Source organism: Cyprinodon variegatus, unplaced genomic scaffold (genome assembly GCF_000732505.1).
Source record: "Cyprinodon variegatus isolate N-32 unplaced genomic scaffold, C_variegatus-1.0 Scaffold235, whole genome shotgun sequence".
Classification (NCBI taxonomy): Eukaryota; Metazoa; Chordata; class Actinopteri; order Cyprinodontiformes; family Cyprinodontidae; genus Cyprinodon; species Cyprinodon variegatus.
The window spans coordinates 941672-962706 of NW_015150688.1; the positions used below are offsets into that span (position 1 = coordinate 941672).

Sequence of the window (21035 nt, forward strand, 5' to 3'; positions counted from 1 at the left end):
TTCCTCCACTTGAGGCAAGAACTCTCCAACCTTAAAAGGGCAAGCCTCCATATCTGGTGAAGAACCATGGCCCAAGCTTATTTTCATACCACTGGCTTTGCAATTCACTGCAAACTGCTCCGTCCATCATCCAGTGGGGATGAGATGAGAGTGACGAGAGAACAAGTTAAAATGTCCCTGGATATGGACCACTGTTTGGTCTCTTAGCACTCATGGTTCCCACTCCAGGTGGTGGGCCAATTGGTATCAAGTCTCACATTTGGGACTGAGCTGGTTGGGTCCTGTGAGTATTACCCTGAACACCAGGGCGCTTGCAGACAAACTTCCACCCCCTAGCTTGGCTCTTTATGTTGCTGAGGGTGAGGTCGCAGCTCCGCCCTACCAAGCAAATCATTAGCCTTGTGATTCGGCCTGTTTGCACCAGGAGCATTTAGCCCCAGCAACATAGACTCTTAGATCACGGAAACCCTTCCAGGACCTGAGGCTGATAGTTTGACATGGGGAGATGCTTGTGTAGAGTATAAAATAAACAGAAACGGACCCAAACAGAAACATCCATACCCTGATTCAAATTTCTTTCTGTGGGAGTCAAGGCCTTCTTAAATCTTTTGTTTTATTTCTCATCTTTTTGGTTCTCTCTATTTATTTATTTTTTTTTTCAGTAGTTGTTATCAGGGTGTGACTACTTTTTTTTATTGATAATTAATTTTGCACATTTTTGTCTTATCAGTATTCCAGTTGTGAAAAAAAAGTATAGAGCTCAGTTAATTTCCTTTTTATTTTATTGTTTTAATGCTCTGTGCACTGGTGCACTTTTATGAGAAGTGGGATAAATGCCATAAATAAATGCAAAGGCGTATGTAGATTAAGTCTTAATATGGAAATCAGCACATAAAAAAAGACTAGATTCTCTTTTATAGGTGAAAAATAAGAAATTTGGCACTTTTTAAGTACATTAAATAAAAGTGTATCAAAACAATGGCTCCGCTTGATACTTTGCCCACTGTAAAACGTGGAACATATGTGCTTTAAATGATCCAGTCCTACTTTGCAACAGTTTTTAATGGGGATGTTGATCAATGAAATCTAAAGCTTTTTCTGCATTTCCACAAACATTTCCAATTCCACTGCTTAATTAGAAAATATCATTCAACTTTATTATATTTTTTGTGTCTTTTAATTCTTCCCTTTTTCAAATGTACTAAATGTTAACATTTAGACTCAGGTAAAAAGTGCAACTTAAAACCTCTCTGGTTTCTATGTTCACTCCAAATCTGTTGGACTGTCTGAAAATTAATACAAATCTTTGTGAACAAAAAAACTGCTTTTCTAGTTGCTCTTGGAGTTTCTTTAAAATGTTGTTTGATTTTCTTTAAAAAAATGTTTTAACTTGTTCTGGATAAAAAAAGTGTTTAAAAAGTAAAAAGCATATACTAAAAAATGGAATAATATAAATATTATATTATGGTAACGTGTAGGATTGATCTTCCACTGCAGACATTGTCATATCTATAGAACTGTGCAGGTTGGTGCATTTGTGTCTCTCCTTGTTCTGCCCTGTGAGTAGCAGGTGCAGCCTCCAAAGCTGAGGCTCATTAAGGCTCATTGTGAGGAGCTTAAAGAGAAGCCATTACCAGAGGTAGATGCCCAACTGTCTTTCTGACATAAGTGGTAATCAGTCTCTTATGCTTATGGTGTTTTGCTCTGGAAGTTAGCTTCTATGTTTTTCTTTACCAGAAACCATATCGTACCTCTGATGCCCTTAATGTGGGCTTTGTTTTTCTGCTTTCCAGCTCCTACTGTCTGACCGGAGGAATCCTTCATCAATCTTTCACCACCCCTCTGGCAGCCCTTCTCATAACTAATTACTTTATCTGCTTCCCTTCAAATGATCTCATGGAATCAAGAAACCCAGGAAGAAACATTTATTTTATATACAAAGGGAAAAATCATTTTAAATATTTGTCTGTAATAGAGACTCCTTTTCCAAACATGAGAGAAATTCTATACACACGTTTGTTCAATAAAACTCCTCAAAGATTTAGTTTGGGACTCTGAGCTCCAAAATGTTAGTTTTAATTTCAGTAAAAAGACACATGTTGGTAAAGTTCTGTGAAGATAAATAATAAAGAGATATAACGCAATGTCAGACGTAATTTGGTAACACAACAATAAAATGTTTTTTTTTTTTATATATATTTTTTTTATTGGGGTTTCAAATAACGAAAGACAAACTATTTTAAAAGGAAACATTCAGTAGAAAACTAAACAGTGAGCTTACATAACTTTTATCTAAATTTATAACTCCCAAATAAAATTATACGAAGCTTAATACAAGCATGAGCAGTCTGGAATTATGCAAATGATAAAACAGTTTAGAAAAGGTTTATTTTAGGGGATATTTTAAAGTGTTTTTGCTGCAAGTGAGCAAAAAACTCTGGTAGGAACAGGGCTCAAACAGAAATGTTTTTAGTAAGGGGACTTCTAAAGTTATGACAGAACTGTTTTAATGTGTTAAAGCCATTAGGAACATATTCTAAACATTTTTTTTTCTTTCTCTCTTGTTTATTTGTTCAAACAGATAGAGAGTGCAGACCATGTTTGGCTGACTGGAAACTTAATGGAGATAAATGTTTTTACTTCAGTGAGGACAGAGCTGACTGGATCAGCAGTCAGTACCGCTGCATGTCACTGGGAGGCGCTGTGGCTACCGTTAAAACAGAGGAGGAGCAGGTGATCATGCATGGATCTTGGCAGATATATCTTACATAAATGGATTAAGTAACATTCAGTTACAACAGTGGAGACCTGCTCAGTTGTTTCATCTGAACAATATTCTTATTTAAAGTGGGTCATTTATCTTGCATATCTTGCATAAACTGTACATATTTTGTGGGCACCGTCCATAATAAAATGTTCCAAAGGCACACAGGTCCCTCATGTGCATATATAGCCATGCACATATACATGCATAGCAGCAGCAGTAAGTATGGTTAAGAATAGATTTACGACGGCTAAAGGAGCAGAGGCCACTTAAGGTCATTGGAGGTTTAGTCTTTCATTACATTTACTGCTCATGCAGCACACTTTTCATCCTGCATTGGTCACAAGCCAATATTCATCAGAACTGCTTAGACACATTTGCAACCTTACATTTTCTGACATTTTTTACAGGAGTTTCTGTTTAAAACAGCCCAGAGCCTGAGTCAGGGAGACTCATATTGGCTTGGGCTGAGGGGAAGTGGTGTGGAAGGGACCTGGCAGTGGAGTGACGGCACCCCTTTGGAGAATGGACCACAGTGAGTGGAAAGACAGGAACCAAGAGGTGGAGGAGGAGCGGCAAGAGGGCCAAATACACCACAAGAGGTCACGAGGCAGCAATTACTTGTACAGGACAACCTGTCTGGTTCCACAGCCATAGAAATAAAAGCATAATCAAATATTCTAAAGAAATATATATTGTTTCTGAACATAAGTAAACTGAATGATTTGAGTTCAGGCTTGCAGTTCTTTTGGAGTCCTTTAGAATTCTTTTTTATGTGAAACTTTTTCTTTTCCACCTTATTTTTTTTATCAGACTTTAGATAAACTCTTGGGAGGCTTTAGCCAGGTATTAATTTCTTCCTTGGAATAAAGGTTTGTCTCTTGGTCTCCTGTGCAGCAGCAACTTTGAGACAGCGACCTGGGTTTATAACCTCGTTGATCTCTCACACTAAAGGTTAATGTGTTGCTAATCTACTCCTATATCCAGATAATGCAGGGTAATTGTATGCGCCGACCACTGACAAATTAAATCTGTTTAGCTCCTATAGCGTTTTTCTTGGTGTCTTTGTATAAAAATTTAGTTCAAACTAGCCTAGTTTACTAAACATATACAGCACATTTCAAATACAGCACATTGTCTTTGCACTGTAAATATATTATGTACACTGACAACTTAATCATTCACATAGTACTAAAAAAATGAGATGCCCAATAAATCTACTTAAGATTTATTACCTAAATCCCTTTTTCTTTGCTTGATTTTCTATTGGTAATCATTAGATTATCTTCTGCATTAAATACTCCCAAACCTAAATTTCCAATATTTTTTATCAGAAATCGTATCTGCCAATAAGATTAATCTTTGAAACAATTTACCTCACAGACTGTTACCTTATATATGTACTTTATAGCTTAATGCATCAGAGTGCTTATAATAATAATAAAAAAAAAAAATTCAGAATCATGTTTGACATGCTCGAAATAATCAAAATCCTTTTTCATCCAGAAAACTCAGATCTTTTGCATCTCTACTACTAGACATAGATTGCAGGAACCCATCTTAATAAACATGATATATATGTGATAGAGGATAAAGTAGTAGAATATTTTAGCATATTAGTATTTATTTATTGATTTCCCTCTTGTCTCTACAGGTTTTGGTACCATCAGCCAGATATCACAGGAGAGAGCAATGAGCTCTGTGGACGGCTCACACCAGCAGACAACTACAGGAGGAGCTGGTTCATTTCCAGGTGCTCTGGTCAGCTGAGGAGGATCTGTGAGCGCAGACAAGCATCTCTACAGTGACCCAGGATACACTTTCTGCTTCGGTATCAGGCAGTAGCAAATCCCTGCAAGATTTAGAAGCGTATATTTGGATCATGTTTGCAGGACTAAATGGATCAATAGTATCCTATGTTAAATGGTTTTGTAATGCAATTATTCTAAACTGTGATTAATCTCTTTTTGTGTATCTGTTGTAAAAGCTTTTTTTTTATTCTTTTCATTTCAATACATTAAATTGTTGGGTCTTATTTACATTTTGGTCTATTTGTTGATTTAATGATTTTAAACTTTAATAATTTCTCTCTTGATTTTTTAACTCTAGAATCATCTTTGCTTTTTGTTTTTCATTAAAAAAGAGAATAAAATAAAATTTTCAAGTTCTCACTTTTGTAAAGTGACAAATACGATTTAATAAAAATTTATAAAATCGGATTAATTTCAACCACATTGTAAACTAAACAAACAAACCCAGTAATTAAGCAATTTTATGCTGATGGACTGATGATATCGCTGGAAGGATTATGATAATCCAAATTACAGTAACTGCTATTACATTTACTTTATGTATAATCTCATGGACATTTTGCACGTTCCGTTTTGCTCCAGTAGGTGGCGATGCCGTGCTATAAAAAAAGTATTTCTTACAGACTCCGTTTCCCAGCATGCTTTGCGAGTGCTGTCACTGAGCAGAAAAGAAGCAGCGCGGATTAGAGAGGAGTTTATAAAAAAAAGGTATGGTAAATGTTTTAGGTTTATTTTTTAGTTTGTTTATTTTAAGAACATGGTTGTAGACCTAAAGTTTGATTAAACAGTAACTGATGTCTGAGGGTTTCTATTTAATGCGATGGTCAAACAGGTGATAGAGATTTAGTCATGGATTAGTGACTGCTGCTGATCAACAGCTTGAACAGGTTTTAAAAACGATTAAATAGAAATGTTTTACTCTTTTTTTTTATTTTTGAAAGAGAATACATTTAAGAGACGATATAAAATACAAAATACAGAAAATTACTAATTGTAATTTGCTGAATTCAATCAAGATCCCTGGCAAATTGGATATTTATTATAATGTAATTAATAACTTACATAAAACGTTTATAATAATGTTTCAAAATGTTTCAATATGGTTTTCTAAAATACTTTTTTGTTTCTTATTTGTCTTCAACTAAAAAGAGTCTGAAAAAAAGTATTTAATTACCAAGGTTTATGCCGCATATTCACCCATTTAATTTGTTATACTGAAAGTAGCTTATCTTTTATTATCAAATTTGATTTTATGGTAAAATAACATGCTGCTGTCCTTTTGCAAATCTCTGTGTTGCTGCTATTTCCCCATATTTCCACAGCTTTATATTGATTTTTATTCCTGTGTGACTGCACATTATTTGTATTTGTAAAAACATAGTAAAGGTCATTATTTTATTTATTTTTTGATTTTTATTTTTTAACTCTGCCACTTTTTTATTTTTATTTTTTAATAAACTCTTTAGGTCCACATTTGTGTGACCACTTTAGCTGTAATGCTGCTTTAACACCACAAGTTCCCCATTGGGGGACAATAAAGGGATTTTCTATTCTATTCTTTTCTATTCTGTTCTATTCTATTCTAATAACTTCTGGTAAATATGTTAACGGTTCTGTTTTGCTTCAGTTTAAAGTGTGACTTTTTTAAGAGGAGTTTGTCTTTGATGATGAATATATTTCTAGAAATTTTTGTTTTCATGTGCTTAAAGCTACCCTTTGATGTAGAATGTATGTTAGTCTATACAGTATTATGTCATTTTAGGGTCAAAATAGTTTGTTCTGATTTTAATCTAAAATATATATATATATATTTCAATCCAACTATAAATTTACATTAAGTGATTACCCTAAAAAGCTGAAATTTTCTTTCCTATTTTCTTTCTGGTAATTACATTCAGATTTGAATTTAAAGTTTACTGTTGCCATACAAATAGAAAAAAAATAACTTCTGGGTAGTCAATCATTTTAAATAGCTAGGAAAAACTTACAAATTTGTTATCCAGTTTTGTTTAGCTGTTTTCCTTTTAAACAGCTCATTATCAAATAAATTATTCTGTTGCTGTTGAACTTGTTTATATGCAGAAGCTGAAAATGTCTGACAAATTTGAAGAGAAGATCAAGAACTACAGGACGGCTCCTTTTGATGCCCGCTTCCCAAACACCAACCAGACCAGGAACTGCTACCAGAACTATTTAGGTGAAAAGGACACTGAGGTTTTATTGGATCCATTTAGTGTCACCTGGTTTCTCAAATCATTTCTGCATTTTCTTTTTTAAAGTGAATTAAACCTGAGAATAAAACGAGAGCAGGTGAATTTCTCTTCAGCCAAAGAGAAACATTGGGTACTCCTGGTCTCATTGCTTTCTATGGTTTCATGTGGGAGAACATGTTTTTGTTCCTTATCGAGTTCTGTAATATAATTTCAGCCTTCATTTAATTTTAAAACAACAGAGAAATAACCTGTTTTCTAGAGAAAAGAACAACAGCGTCACCAGACATATAGAGGAAATATCTAAAGTTTAAACTCTTGCAAAGGAGATAAATACAAATTTTGGGGAAAAAACAGAAAAGAAAAGAAATAATGAGGTGTTAAAGCCAAAAAAATTACTCTCTGGAATGTAAATAGCCATTAGATGAGATAGAATCAGATTTTTTATAGTGAAATTTTTTTTTTTTTTTAAACCCGCAACATATAAAGGTTTAACAGTGTGCACCGCAAAATTTGATATGTGGCAATATCCAAAACGAAAAGAAGAAAATGATTTTAGCATTGCCCAATAGTTGCAGACCATACACAAAAACAAACTAAGATGATTGGGCTGCCTCATATTTATAAAAAACAAACAAAACAAATGTATGTCACTTCCTGTGGCATAGGAGGCACCTGGGGCATCAACATACAGCTCACAGAAAAGCAGGTTACATAATCTGCTCTATTTCTGGGACAGAGATCCTTAACCAGCATCCGAGGAAAAGAGAAGCTGTTGGAGCATGAATGAAATTATGACATCATCTTATACGGATAGAAAGCTTCCTTCATAAACCCTCTGAAAGCAGCTGAATGGTAAGAATGGTAAAGTCTTCTAGTTGGCAGATTGGATTGATAGAAAAACAAAGAAATAAAGTGTTAAGACTGTAACCAACAACAACAACGTTAGCATAACCACTTAGTTTACAACTCCCTCCTTTATCCAAAATCCTTAATCAAATGCACTGATAAAATATTCTTCAGTCATAAAGTTTTAAGATATCTAAACTTTACATTTTGTTCTAATTTATAGTGCTCTTTTTCAAAATCAGACCATTAAAGCATACTTTAAAGTATTTATTTTGACCTCCTAGTTTCTTTTACTTGGCCATCAAAATCGTTTTTTTCTATGTTATAGTAGTAACCTGAGCTATACATGTTTAAAATCTTTGCTGAGCAACAGAGGCGTCTTCCAGCATCAGTTCATCTCTATTTAGCTGCTTCCTTTTTTTTTAGGCACAGAGCTAACCTCAGCATAACTAATGTGAAGTAAATTATCTTTCTGCACTACAGTACAAACGTTTTTGAAACCTTTTAAGGGGTTTTAAGAAATTTTTTTTTTTCTATTGCATCACCTTTCCTACAAGGCAGACGGGATGAAAACTGTAAATATCTACAAGATCCAACATTTTTTTAATGGAGGACATATTTTTTTGTCAAATTGTTTTATTGAGGAAACAGAAATAAAAATTCAAACATCAGCAATATTAATTTGTCCTCTTTTTTGATGTGAACATGAAACATAAAGACAATACAAACGAAACAAAATAAACAGAAACATTCTCAGGACCCCCCTTCCCCAAGGACTTACATTTTATCACACTGAGAATCAAAAAGAATTATCAATATATTGCCGAAGGGGTTGCCAAGTTCTATAGATTCGCTTTAAATTATTTGCTAATGAAAACTGTATTTTTTCCAGAACATCAACACTAGCTTTTTTCCTATGATAATGGCATAAGATGAAAATTGTTCTTGGTATTTATTTCATTTAGAAAGCTTAGCCTCAATTCTATATTAAACATATCTGCTAGAATTTGGAATATGCCAGACCAAAATGGGGTTAATTTTGTACACAAAAAATACAAATGTAGAAGTGTGGCTTCTTCAATATGGCGTTTGTTTGGAGAAGATATTTTGGAGATTGTTTTGGTTTGTGCTAATTGTATCCAGCAGTCATGTCCAGTAGGTTTTACTGTATTATCCTGGAGTAAATATACTCTGCAATTAAAGCTGGGACCAGGCTAAGGATTTAGAGGTAGTCAGTGATATAGCAATGCACACATGAGTGATTATTTCTCATTATTCCATAATAATCACTCTTGCTGTTTGCCTTCTGTGTCATACCTCATAGGTTGTTACTGTCCTTTCATTCACTCAACAGATTTTCACCGATGTAACAAAGCTCTGTCAGCTAAAAACCAGGACCCGGCTCCCTGTGAGTGGTACCACAGGGTATACAAGAGTCTCTGTCCCATCAGCTGGGTAGGGTTACCATCAGCTGGATTAACACAAGTAGATGGTGGTTTTAAATGTTTGTTTAAACCAGTTCCAAGTTATAACACCAAGCGTACATGAAGCACATCATTTTGTTTTCTATTTGAATAATTAGAGGCATTCATATTTTGTGCCTTAAGACCCCTGTTAAAAATAAAGATGTGGTTTAAAGGATCAGAATTAATAATTTCCAAAGTGTTTATTTTAGCTATTTATGTTTGTTTTCCTACTTTATTGTCAGCTCTTCCTCTGTTTATATCATGTTTGCCTCCCCTTTTCCTCAACATGTTTTGCAGGTTCAGAAATGGGACGATCAGCTGGAATCAGGATCGTTTGCTGGGAGGATTTGAAGGCAGTTTCTCCTCTCATCCCATCATCTCAACATGAAACATTCTAGTATTTATTTTTTTTAAAGCAGCTAAATAAAAAGCCATTACTGTGAAAACATTTTATTCTCTTTTCCTCTAACTCATTTCCGCCAGCAGACTTAGTGCTGCTTCAGCTTTTCCTTTCATTTTGTTTCAATTTTCAGAAAAAATAAATTTTGTTCAATCATTAATTGTCACTGTCAAAAGGGGTCAATTATAAACATGAATTTAAAATAAAAGTTGTTTTACTCTTTCTATTCACTATCTATGATGTTTTTAGAAAAAAAAGTGAAATAAAAACTTCAATTCCAATTTATTGTCATCTGATTAGGATTTAATGTGGTGGATCATTACAAAATTACATATAAATGAAAAGGAAATTATATAAATGTTTAAAAAGATGTTTTAAGTATTTTGTCATTATTTTTGTTGATTTTGTCTGTCTCTGATAGCTTTAGATAAAATATTCTGGGTATAAATAAATCTATTTTGGAAAGGCTTATTAGTATAATCAGGAGTGAGGAATACACCACATTGGTCACTGATTAAATGTTGTAAAAGATTTTAGATCATAAAGAAATATCCCAAGTATCTCGGAGAAAACTGCTAAATGCATCTTCTAATTTAGAAACTTGATAAGAGAGCTGCCAAGATACAGAAAACCATAGATTTAATCGGAATGAGTGGCAAAGGTTTACAGCTCAGGTGAAAAACTTTGCAAGTGTCAAGTTATAGGAATGCCCTCTACAAATGTGGCCTTCGTGGAACAGGGGCAAAGGAGCCAATCAGAACGGGAAGGAAGTTGATCCAATAAGATGATGCTTGTACTGGCCAAAGTAAAAAGCACAAATTAAAATGCAGATACCTGTGTAAAAATAGAGTGGTAAAAAATAAAGTACCAGTTGAGCTTGTTAGCTATAGAGTAAAAGTATAAAAAGTACAGGTTCTGCATTGTACTGATGTAAAACTGTAAAATGAAGTTTCTGCCTTTACTGATAAAAAATAGCTTTTAAAATGTATTCTTAAAAAAAAAATAGTTTGATTCTCAGAAAAACTGTTTATTTTTTCTATTTTTCTCACAGTGTTTTTAGACAAAACCATAGAAAAGACAGACTCTGTATAGTTTTGTACTACATTAAAATTTCAGACAGGATAATATAGATCGAGCTTAACAACATGTGAATTAATTTAGAGTTTATGTTTTTAAAGAAAACAAAGTTTCAATTACTATTAAAAAGAAATTAAAGCAAAAAAATTAAAAATAAACAAGTTCATTTAAAATCTAAAAAGAGGGGAATATGGATGGAGAAAGTCTTTTGTATCCATCATCTTTTTTTCTCTGGCCGCTGTCTTCATCTTTCTGGCCATCTGTGTTTTTCTGTTAACAAACTTTGCACCAACTGGACAGATTAACAAGCCCCTCTGGATTTTCCTCTATTTTGTTTCAGCTGCCACATCATGTTGTTATCAATAGATATAGAAGAAACTAGACATTTTTAAAGGAAGCAAGGAGTAGAAGGTATAGATATTTGGGTTGAAATGAAGGTAGTGAAAGAAAAAATCCTCAGACGAATAAATACTCAAGTAAAGTACAGATATTGAAAATGACATATCAAACTGCACCAACAAAGTATTTATACTTAGTTACTTAACACATCTGGTTAAATGTAGCTCAGTCCTGGAAGAAAACCTGCTATTGGCTGCAGCACCATAGAGAGCAGAGCAGAAATTCGCCTTCCTGCAGAACAACAATCCTTAACATGGAGCCTGACCTACTGAGAATTTCAAATCAAAGCATTATAGCTTGAGAAGTTAACCTCTATAGCAAAGAAAAACTCACAATGTCCAACTTTCAATCTAAAATTTGAGACAGGTTTTCTTTGGTATACGTTAATAAAAATCAAAAACAGGCGCAGTCTATGTTCTCTAAAATATTCGGTTAAAACATGCCAGATAAAGTAATGGTCACTGTATAAGGAAGCCACTTTCGTCTTGCCTTTGCAGCCTTAGAAATACTGAAATTAGGGCTTATTGTTTCTAAATTTGACTGGGAAGTGTACTACTTATTAAGTAGTTAACTACTTAATGATTACACCCGTTATTAAGTAGTTAACTACTTAATAAGTACTTAACTACTTATTTACTATGTAATCATCTGTTTCCCCCTTTTCTCTAAGCATATCTTGAACTTCTCTAACTTATTTATTCTGTTTATAAATAATCATGACTGTAGAAGAAACTTTTTAAATGAAGCGTGTTAAACCGAAGCATCATCTGAGCTGCGTCATATGACGTGACGTCCCATGAGCAGCAGCAGCAGCAGCCAAGGTCAACTTCTAGAAGCATCATAGAGGACAACAGAGAGAGGGAGAGAGAGAGTGGGGGGCTTTACAAGCACATCCCCACGACCCACTGTGACAGACCCCCATCCCCCCACGTTATGCGCATGCGCCAGTTCTGACCAACTAACCGACTAAAGGCTATGCTTCAGCCATGATTGGACGCGGTGATGCTGCTCTGGAATCAAGATTATTTGCAGGCTAAACGAGGGAGGGGATTGCGTCACGACACCGTGGCGTAGCGGCCGCTGATTGGCCGAGCTGAGACGGGTGTAATCATAGCATGTGGGTTACGTGCCTCGTTCCTCGCAGCCCCTTGCAAGGGACGCACTGTGTAGGGCAGCGTTTTCAAAAAAAAAAAGAAAAAAAAAAGAGACCTGTTGCAGCCCGCCGTGGGTTCCACCGGTCACGACAGGTGAGTCTCCTCCCACCGATCGAACTGGGATCATATCAGGGATCTTGGATGCCTCTGCTGGGGTAAACTGAGCCAATTGGCCTTCATCTGACTGCAGGGATAGAGGTTAACAAATAGCATCTGCTTATTTACTTAAAAGCTGTGCATCTTCAAATATTTAAGCAGCGTTGGGGGCGTTTTAAACGATAAGCAATGCAGAGATGAACTAGTACCACGGACAGCGACTAACGCGGTTTCCATGTTTTGCAGCTGTTGGCTGTGAGGCACCACCTGGCGCCTCCTCCCTCCCTCCATCAACCCTCCACGCCTTTCTTTCTCCTCAGTCTCTGCATCCTGCAGACCTGAAATCCCTCTAGACAACGGAGAGAGCATCTATAGCATCTTTTAAAAATGGAAGGCCAGGTGAGCGGATATTTACCCTCTATCCCGTGACTCCTATCCATACAAAATATGTAAGGCTTGTGTGTTATGCAGCTTGTGTAAAAATATAATAAACTTAAGCTAAATTGAAGCCAACGTTTTAATGGTGTAAGATCTTGGACATACATTTGTTTATAATGGGCTGTAAGAGTCTCTAAGCAGTGCTTTGTGGGCGGTAATGTATGCTATAGGGTTTCCATGAGTCACCAATGTTGCCATGAGTCTCTGAACATGCCGTGGATGTGTTATGGGTGGGATTTAAGGCATGTTTTCCGAGGATTTTAGAGTCAATGTAATCATATTTCATAAGTGGACATGCAGTCTGCAGGCAATGAAGGAGGCCACATTTTAACTGATATATTTATTGAGCAATGCAAATATTTTAATGTGAGCATAAATGGTGAAATGCTTTGTTATATCATTTTCTGTTAACTTATCACATCCACTCAAAAAATGATTTAAAAGACTAAAACAACATAAACTGTAGCACAGAATACAGAACGATAATCTGCCTCTTTTTTTCTCCTTTGACCTTTTTTTCTAATTCCCTTTGATTGAATTGGTTTAAGTCATGCAGCATTTCTAATTCAAATGATACCAGATCCTCCTCAGCAGTCATCAAGGGCTCCAGAAGTATTTTAATCTTTCATTCTTATATGTCAGGTGTATGGCAGCACAGTGATGGCTAAAACATGCAGGGCAGTGGTCCCTGAAGAGAACCACTGATGTAAAGGACTCCTGGGAAATAGAGAACGCTAGATGCAGATGACCAAACATGCAATACATGCCAGAAAAATAAATTACAGCTCGTTTTATGAGAGGCACCTAAACATAAAACCTACATTCAGACTGTGCATGACATAAATAACATACTTTATTGAGGACATAATCAAGTGAAAAGTGTGGCATGCATATATGTTCAGCCTTCCAGAGTCAATGCTTTGTAGAAATACCTTTACTACAGGAACAGCTACATTAACATTATGCTCCATTATTCTTTAAAAATCACAACAGCTAAATCAGGATGAACAGAGGCTCTCTTTGCTACAGAGCATCAATTCGATTTAGATCTGAACTTTGCCATCCTCATGGGATGATTTTATCTAACCTGCTCTGTTGTTGCTATGCAGCTACCGGGCTGTCTTTCCAGACCGCCTCATACTTCTGTATTTAGATCCATCCATCTTCCCCATAGAAAGGTATCCTCAAACCATGACACCGCCATGTTTCACTGTGGAGAAGGAGTGTTCAGGGTGACGCGCAGTCTTGTACTCATACAGTAGCAGTTTACAGGTAGTCCATTAAAGGTCACCTTCAGCTTCATTCCACAGAAGCAACGTTTTACGTGTTTCTTGTGTCCCATAAAGGGCAGCATTATATCTTGGAGTTTTATTTTGGAGTAACAGAGTTTGTGCCTGAAAAACTTCTTAGAGCTTGTTTTTTGTATTGCAGTCAATGTCCTTGTGTTATACTCACTGTTTTGCATTACTTTTACTTAGAGTAATTATACTTGAGGTTTAGTCTGAATTTTTTTTATGATTTAGTTTTGTGTTTTGACTACTTTGTTTTGTTATTTTGGTTATTTTGTCATTTAGATTATTCATCTTTGTTATTTTGCATATTGAATGTTATTACTATACTATAACTATTTAGTGTTATTACTTTGGTTATTTTGTTTTTTATTAATATTATTTTGTTTAGTAATTTTGATTATTTAGTTTTGTCATTTGATTATTTAGTTTTGCTATTTTGATCATTTAGTTGTATTATATTGACTATTTAGTTGAACTTTTGCCATGAATATTAAAGACTGCGTTATTCTTTCAGGATCAGGGGTCTTTGATTTTACTTTCTTTTTCATATAAAGTTGTCCTGGGAGGTTTACATTCCCTATATACCGGTATATATATTATTTATGTATTACCCTAATTTTTTTAGGGTATGTCATCTGTCATTGTCAATAAATTTTACTGGCAGCTGTTTTTTATTCTGTCTTTAAAGGAAGAGTATGTAACCTTAAAGCTCAGCTGTAGATGTATTCATGATCAGATGAACTGGAGATTTAGGCATAACAGGATGGTTGTAGGCTGAAAATGGCAGAAGATGGCTGAACTGGCTGGTGACAGAGGCATGGCAGGTCATGATCAGTGTCAGAAGCCAATGAGAACGCAGTGAGTGCAGAAGAACCATAGAAACACAGGAAGGCAGGCTGTGTACTCAAGCACTGGGAATGAACCCCGTGCAGGGAAAGAGACAGTCTGGCAGAGACTGACTGTGAGAAGCAGGATTTAAAAGGCAGGATAAAAGCTGGGGGGAATGAGGGTGATTAGCAGACAGACAGGTATATTTGCTCTCACTAATTATCAGATTCAGAGCACATGTTAGTGGCAGGCAGGTAACCCAAAGACAAGGAAACAGAGGGTCCCAGCATGACAATTTCAACATTTATTGTGACTAAACACCAAAATTACAATAATTTATTTAAAGTAAAACATTTAAAACGTAGACCTCTTAGCCCAAACATTACAGCCTAATGTATGCAGTGTAAATCTAAGGAGCAATTGATCCCTGATCTACTGAAAACATCTACACTTTAATGTCCATGTTTATGTATTCTGTTTTTTATCATAAGCTCATAGGAATCGGCTTTGTTGTTCGGTTTGTGAATTCCTGCTGGTTATCTTTAGAAAAGTGGTTTTCATTGGTGAATTTACAGCAGTTCAGGCAGCTTGCATGTCATTGTGAACATGTGTCAATATATTGACGTGTTACCGACCAAATGTTAGAAAGGAGTGTCAGAGGGCAGGGTGAAGGGGGGGGGCCTCAGGGACACATGACTAATGGACAATGTAAATAAGCTGGAATGAACATTTCAGCTGAAGATCCACACAGATCACACAGAGGTTTAGACAAAATACTAAGGCTACTGCAGGCCTAAATGCTTAATTCCAATTTTTTTTGAGTAAACTGCATTCATACAACTTAAGTTCCCTGCATGTGCAGTAGAAGACGCAGTGACATCACAAGCAAGTGCGCTCTGTGTTTACAGAAGTGAACATGGATGGCTTTGATGGGGCGCATCTAATGATCTTTCCTAACATTAAAACTCAATCTTTTCAAGATGATTAAACATACGGTAAATACTACTTTACGCATTATTGTTCATCATGGTTGTTGTTTTTCTTGCTGCTTCTCCATAGAAAGCAACAGAATAGTGACCTTTGTCGGGTATTAATGTTGTTCAGGTCGGATTAATCCGACTTGGCTGTTCACACACAGGTCGCATTTGAAAATAGCAGAATTAGGTGGGATTCAGGACCACATAGTCAGGTTTCCTGGGTCACTTTGGAAAAAATTGTATCTGTGTTGTTCAGACTGCCATGAAAAGATCAGATACAGGTCACATATGGGCAAAAAAATTGGATTTGGGTAACTTCAGGCTGTGTGAATGGAGCCTATGACTCATAAAATCTCAATTGGAAATTAATTATTTTATCACCAACAATTTAAAAGGAAATGTTTTAATGTTAGGTCTTATCTTTTGCCAATGACCAGCCGTGTTTTCTTATTCTATAGGTTTTGCTTTTATATTTCTTTGCTTTTTTAAAGTAGGCTGCTGTGTTTCTCTAATAACACAAGCTGCATGACTTTTATTTAGTAAAACACACAGCTGTAACTGTGTGTTTTAGGCTAGTTGTCTTTTTCTGCTTCCTTATGGATGCCACCTGTTGAAGAAGAGCGGATCCTTGATTTTATTCAATTAATTTAAGCGTCTCTCATTACTTTTGCGACCATGATGCATGTGTGCCTTTGGCTCCGTGGTAGCTTGGGGTTTATTAGCCTGCGTCAATAAAACTGCAGATTCCAGCTTTGGGTGAGAATGTGGAAGGGGGGGAGGTATGGAGACTATTGACAGACAAACACAGATTTAATTAGTTAAATGTCAACTGGCTGAAATAGTTGCAAATAGCCTCATTTTCTTCTTTCTTCGTTTATTTTACATGGATCTAGATAGGCCCATACATCTGCATTTAATGACTGCATGATGCTGTGGTGAAATGGTTTCCATAGTAACACCATATCTGCTAAGCTGATCTGCCTGCTATCCCAGGCTGCTAGAGAAAGCTGCTGAATAATACAACATTTTAAACATCCCAAACTCTTTTTTTGAAACACTTTTTTTTATGCTGGTAATTTGAACCAAGTAGGAAAATATTCTGTGATCCGGGAGAACAAAATGGTTGAAAATCAGGTGAGTTCCTCAGCTTTTAAAGAAAAAACTGTCATTTATGAGAGAAAGCTTAGCTAACAAGCAGCGATTTTGCCTTACTATTGATCACTGCGGAGACATTTGAGTGCAGTCATGTGATTTGGGAATCTTACTGAGTCACTGTTACATGACAAAAAAACGAATAGAAACGGTCATTGAAGGAGAAATGGAGAGAATAGAGGAGCAGATTGTCCTCATTCTAAGTAGCTTTACTCTTTGGATCTGAGTTTCATGTTTCCTCTGTTGTGCTGCGGCTGATGCCACTCTGCCTTCATTGCATCTGTTAATTAAATATACAGTGATGTTGATGTTTTTTCAAGCAGATGTGAATGATTAGGTTTCCTGTCCAGAGGGGTCCTAGTGTTGGCCTAGTGGGTTAGAGCAGTGCAGTTGTCCTCTGATAAGGTTGCAAGAACCCGGTTCCGCTGAGCGTTCCCCGGGCGCCACGCTATGGCAGCCCACTGCTCCCCAAGGGGACGGGTTAAATTGCAGAGTGAATTTCCCCATTGTAGGACAATAAAGGGATTTATATTTATGTTTATTGGCGTAATTAACACTTTAGATTATTATTTTTTTTTTTGCAATTGCTTAGTTTTAAATAAAAATCATAAATGATACATAAATTATCCAACTTCTAACTTGAAAGCATTTATCTAGTGAGCTTAGCAGCCCTTAAAAAAGAAAATTGGTAAAGTTCTAGGTACAAAATCTTTAAAACAAATTTAAATTAAGTCTCTCTTTTTCATATTTATACTGCGATTTTTTCAGGTTTATTTTAAACTCACCATTTCTCCATCTCTGTCAAAGTCTAAAGAACTAAAAATATGTGGAAAACCTGTGGATTTGCTAAGGAAAGTCGTAAAATATTCCTGTATCTTGTGTTAAAAATGTCTAACTGATCGAGGTCGTACAAAGCTCTGTCTACGGAGGCACCAGGATTTTATGCGTTCAAAAAATTATTATTTTTTTCTACAAAAAATTATTTAGACTGAACTTTTCTCCCAATGGATAAATTAAACTCATTAAGTTTTTGTTTTTTTACCTAAACATAACAGTGCACTTATCCTCTTTCCTCAATAGGGGTAAATAATTGTTGCAAACACTGTGTATATTTAGCCATTCATGTTTTTAAAGCATCACAAATAAAGAAAACATAGTTCTAATCATGTTTATAAACTGCATGGATCACATGATTTATTTTTTTTTCTCAGATTTAAGCTATTGGATGTGGTAAAAATAATTTGAAAATAGCCTTCAGGGTTGCAGCTATGCACATTAAATGATAACTGAATTTTTTCCAATTTCTTAATGCCTTATTATTAAATGAAGATATATTTATTAGATAAAACAGTAGATAAAAAGATAGAAATACGTGAAAGTCTTTAAGTTTTTCTTATTATGAGCAAATGGCAGTGACTCATCCATCTCTAACAGACACACCCAGGGCTTTCATTCTAGCAGGAAGGCATTATCGATGACTTTCAAAGGTCTCCTGATTCCTCAGGGGACAAAAACTGAGAAGAATAGGTAAAAGGTTTATTTAACGAAAAGAAATTGTTTTCTTTTCGAACAAGAGTGAAGAATGTGTCAGGGCATGGATAAGGGGCACGTTTTATAAATGATCCTTACTCTAAAAAGAGGACTTTATTAATCATATGACTGCTACAGCTTGGAGCAGCTCCTGTAATCAAAATGTCATTGATCTGTTTTAATGCAAAGAGCGACACAACGTTATCTCATCTTATTTTGACTTTGATATTGTGATTTCCATTACTGCAGAGATCCAAAACTTTTATGAGCTCATTCCAGCTAATAAATACCTCAAAGTTTTTTAAGCACCATTCAAATAGACCCATTAAGTAGCGAAAAAAGTCAACTTTAGTTCATTAAATAAATTAGTATAGAGTCAAGCTAAGTTTGTTTGAAGGATTTAAGAAAATCTCTATTTATTTAGTTTTTTTTTTGTTGTTGTTGCTTACAGTTTTCTTCTGATTTCCAATGCTACAAAATGGTCTTTAGGATGATCGACAATCTGGTGGAGTATCCTCATATTAGACTCGTATAATCATGTATGGACATCTGCCAGCACATATGCAGAGAAAGAAAGGAGGGCCCAAAAAAATATTACGATCAAGAGTCAGAACTTCGATCTGGTTGAACTGTAAAGTGCCTTGAGATGACATGTGTTGTGAATTTGGCGCTATATAAATAAACTGAATTGAATTGAATTGAATTGAGGTGGTTTGGTGGCATGTTTCCCCAGACAGGTTTTTAATTCCATTATTTAACTCTATCCCAGAGTCTTAAGGAGCAAAACCATCATTCTGACTTTTGCAAAAGGCTCAGCTGTAAATTTATCCTCTCCTGTCGCCCCTGCCAGACATTTCAATATATTATATTTATATATATTTATAAACCTGATTTTACTTTAATCTTTCTTTTGAAGCCTCTTTTGTCAACACAATCTCAAGGATAAAATGCAGCATTTTTTTCCAAGTCCAAACCAGTTCAAGCACAAGCTGCGGCACTAAATGTGGTGTTAAATCCACATAATTTGCGCTGGATATTTCATTGCAGACAACTGAAGAACAAACACCAGAAAGGCTAAGATGCCTTTGTAGACCTTCCGCCGAAAGTTCTACATAAATGCCACGTTTTGGCTAGTCAGAGTGATTCAATATATCTGAAATAAAGCCGTCTGGATTAAAAAAATATGTTTAAGATACCTCTAATTCCTGTTGAGATATCTTCAAAGGAATTTTGACTAGTCAAAAATAAAATTCTAGATATCTATAACATGGATACATCTAATCATTATTTGCTTTTAAGATATCTGGAATTTAATTCCGACTACTCAAATCCTCCTTTAAGATATCTTGAAATACTGCATAACAAGGTAATTTGAGATATCTCTCATTTAAGTTTATGATTAGTCAGAACAAAAAATTCGATTTTTCAAATTCACTTTCTGAATAGTCATAGTTTAATTGTTGATATCTGAAATATACCTCTCAGATAGTAAGCAATGTTTTGCAGATATGTTAAACTGGAGACCCTAAACAAATTAATGGTAAATCTGACGTCATTTAGACTACTCATAATTTAATTGCAGATATATGAAATAAGTATTTTGCATGACCAAATACAGTATAAATATACAGATATCTTATTTACTAATATGTCTAGTCAAAAACGGATTCAAGATATCTGGAATGAAAACGTGGTGAAGATGATTTTATGATAAAAAGGCCTGCCATACTTGTTGTGCTCTTCCAGGGACTGAGGGACTGACTTGGCTGTAGCTCGTGTGTTGCAGTTACCATAGCGACAGTGCGTGCTGACAATGACTTAAGATGATTAAACAGTCGTGCTACTTTTGGCTGCTTAAATATAAAACACCTCACAGTTTAGTGGAAGACCAAGATCATCGTCTTACAGTCAGTTTCACTGTAACTACTTTAGTTTATGTCACAATTTAAGCAATAGATAAACGAATAAAACACAGAGGAAACAACCTCATTGTCCTTAATAGTAGTTACAGCCCTGGAAATGAGGATATCCAAAAATGTAATCAGCAGGAAAACAATGTGTAATTAATCAGGGGTGTACAAATACTGCTGGTTATATGGTTAATGTTTTATGTCAATTTAAAATAATACAGGACATTTTTTAAGCAATAACAAGGCTTTTGTTGGGCCCTCTATAAGCCTGGAACTTAACGCTACTCCAGACATTTTGAATTGAGAAAGCTTTATGGATGAGAAGCGAAATGTCTTAAAACGGCTTAAAATCTATTTAACTTAAAAGATCTAATCTGTTGCATAAATTCAGGGATTTAAATGTTTCTTTAAAGAAAAAAATAATCAACCTCACAATATCAACAATCTTTGATATCAAGATAGTTATTTTACAAATTTAAACTGTTTCTAAAATTGACTGAAACCAATGGATCTATAAAACAGCTTAGGTTGTTAAAAAAAACTTGATAAATAAACATCAGGTGGTAATTGAAGAATGATAGCTTATAAGTTACTTCATATAATAAATGTCAAATGAAACAAATGTTTTTAACAATATTATAAAAATACATTAAAAAAAAAATCACAGGGTTTCCATTTTTAA

At 35.2% G+C, this 21035-nt stretch overlaps 3 protein-coding genes across 4 annotated transcripts in view; all 3 read left to right on the top strand.

Annotated features, from left to right (window-relative positions):
• Window positions 1-5585, top strand: part of LOC107088993 (C-type lectin domain family 4 member E-like) — a 9111-nt gene extending 3526 nt beyond the window's left edge. The window contains exons 4-7 of one of the 2 annotated variants that reach the window (XM_015381493.1): window positions 2582-2733; window positions 3175-3299; window positions 4419-4595; window positions 5158-5585. In XM_015381493.1, the coding sequence (XP_015236979.1) occupies window positions 2582-2733; window positions 3175-3299; window positions 4419-4572 (431 nt within the window). In that variant the 3' untranslated portion in view covers window positions 4573-4595; window positions 5158-5585. Of the gene's footprint in view, window positions 1-2581; window positions 2734-3174; window positions 3300-4418; window positions 4731-5157 lie in introns of those variants that run through there. The other variant, XM_015381492.1, reaches the window with a different exon arrangement.
• A 1076-nt stretch (window positions 5586-6661) lies between these two features.
• LOC107088995 (cytochrome c oxidase subunit 6B1-like) lies at window positions 6662-9534 on the top strand. The gene is made up of 3 exons (XM_015381494.1): window positions 6662-6772; window positions 8989-9089; window positions 9398-9534. Exons 1-3 carry the CDS (start codon window positions 6667-6669, stop codon window positions 9449-9451), a joined length of 261 nt encoding a protein of 86 aa, XP_015236980.1. The 5' UTR covers window positions 6662-6666; the 3' UTR covers window positions 9452-9534.
• Window positions 9535-12122: 2588 nt separating this feature from the next.
• LOC107088999 (solute carrier family 2, facilitated glucose transporter member 3-like) overlaps window positions 12123-21035 on the top strand; it is a 21896-nt gene continuing 12983 nt past the window's right edge. Inside the window, exons 1-2 of the mRNA XM_015381500.1 lie at window positions 12123-12223; window positions 12473-12625. Coding sequence (XP_015236986.1) covers window positions 12614-12625 — 12 coding nt within the window. The 5' untranslated portion in view covers window positions 12123-12223; window positions 12473-12613. The remainder of the gene's footprint in view (window positions 12224-12472; window positions 12626-21035) is intronic.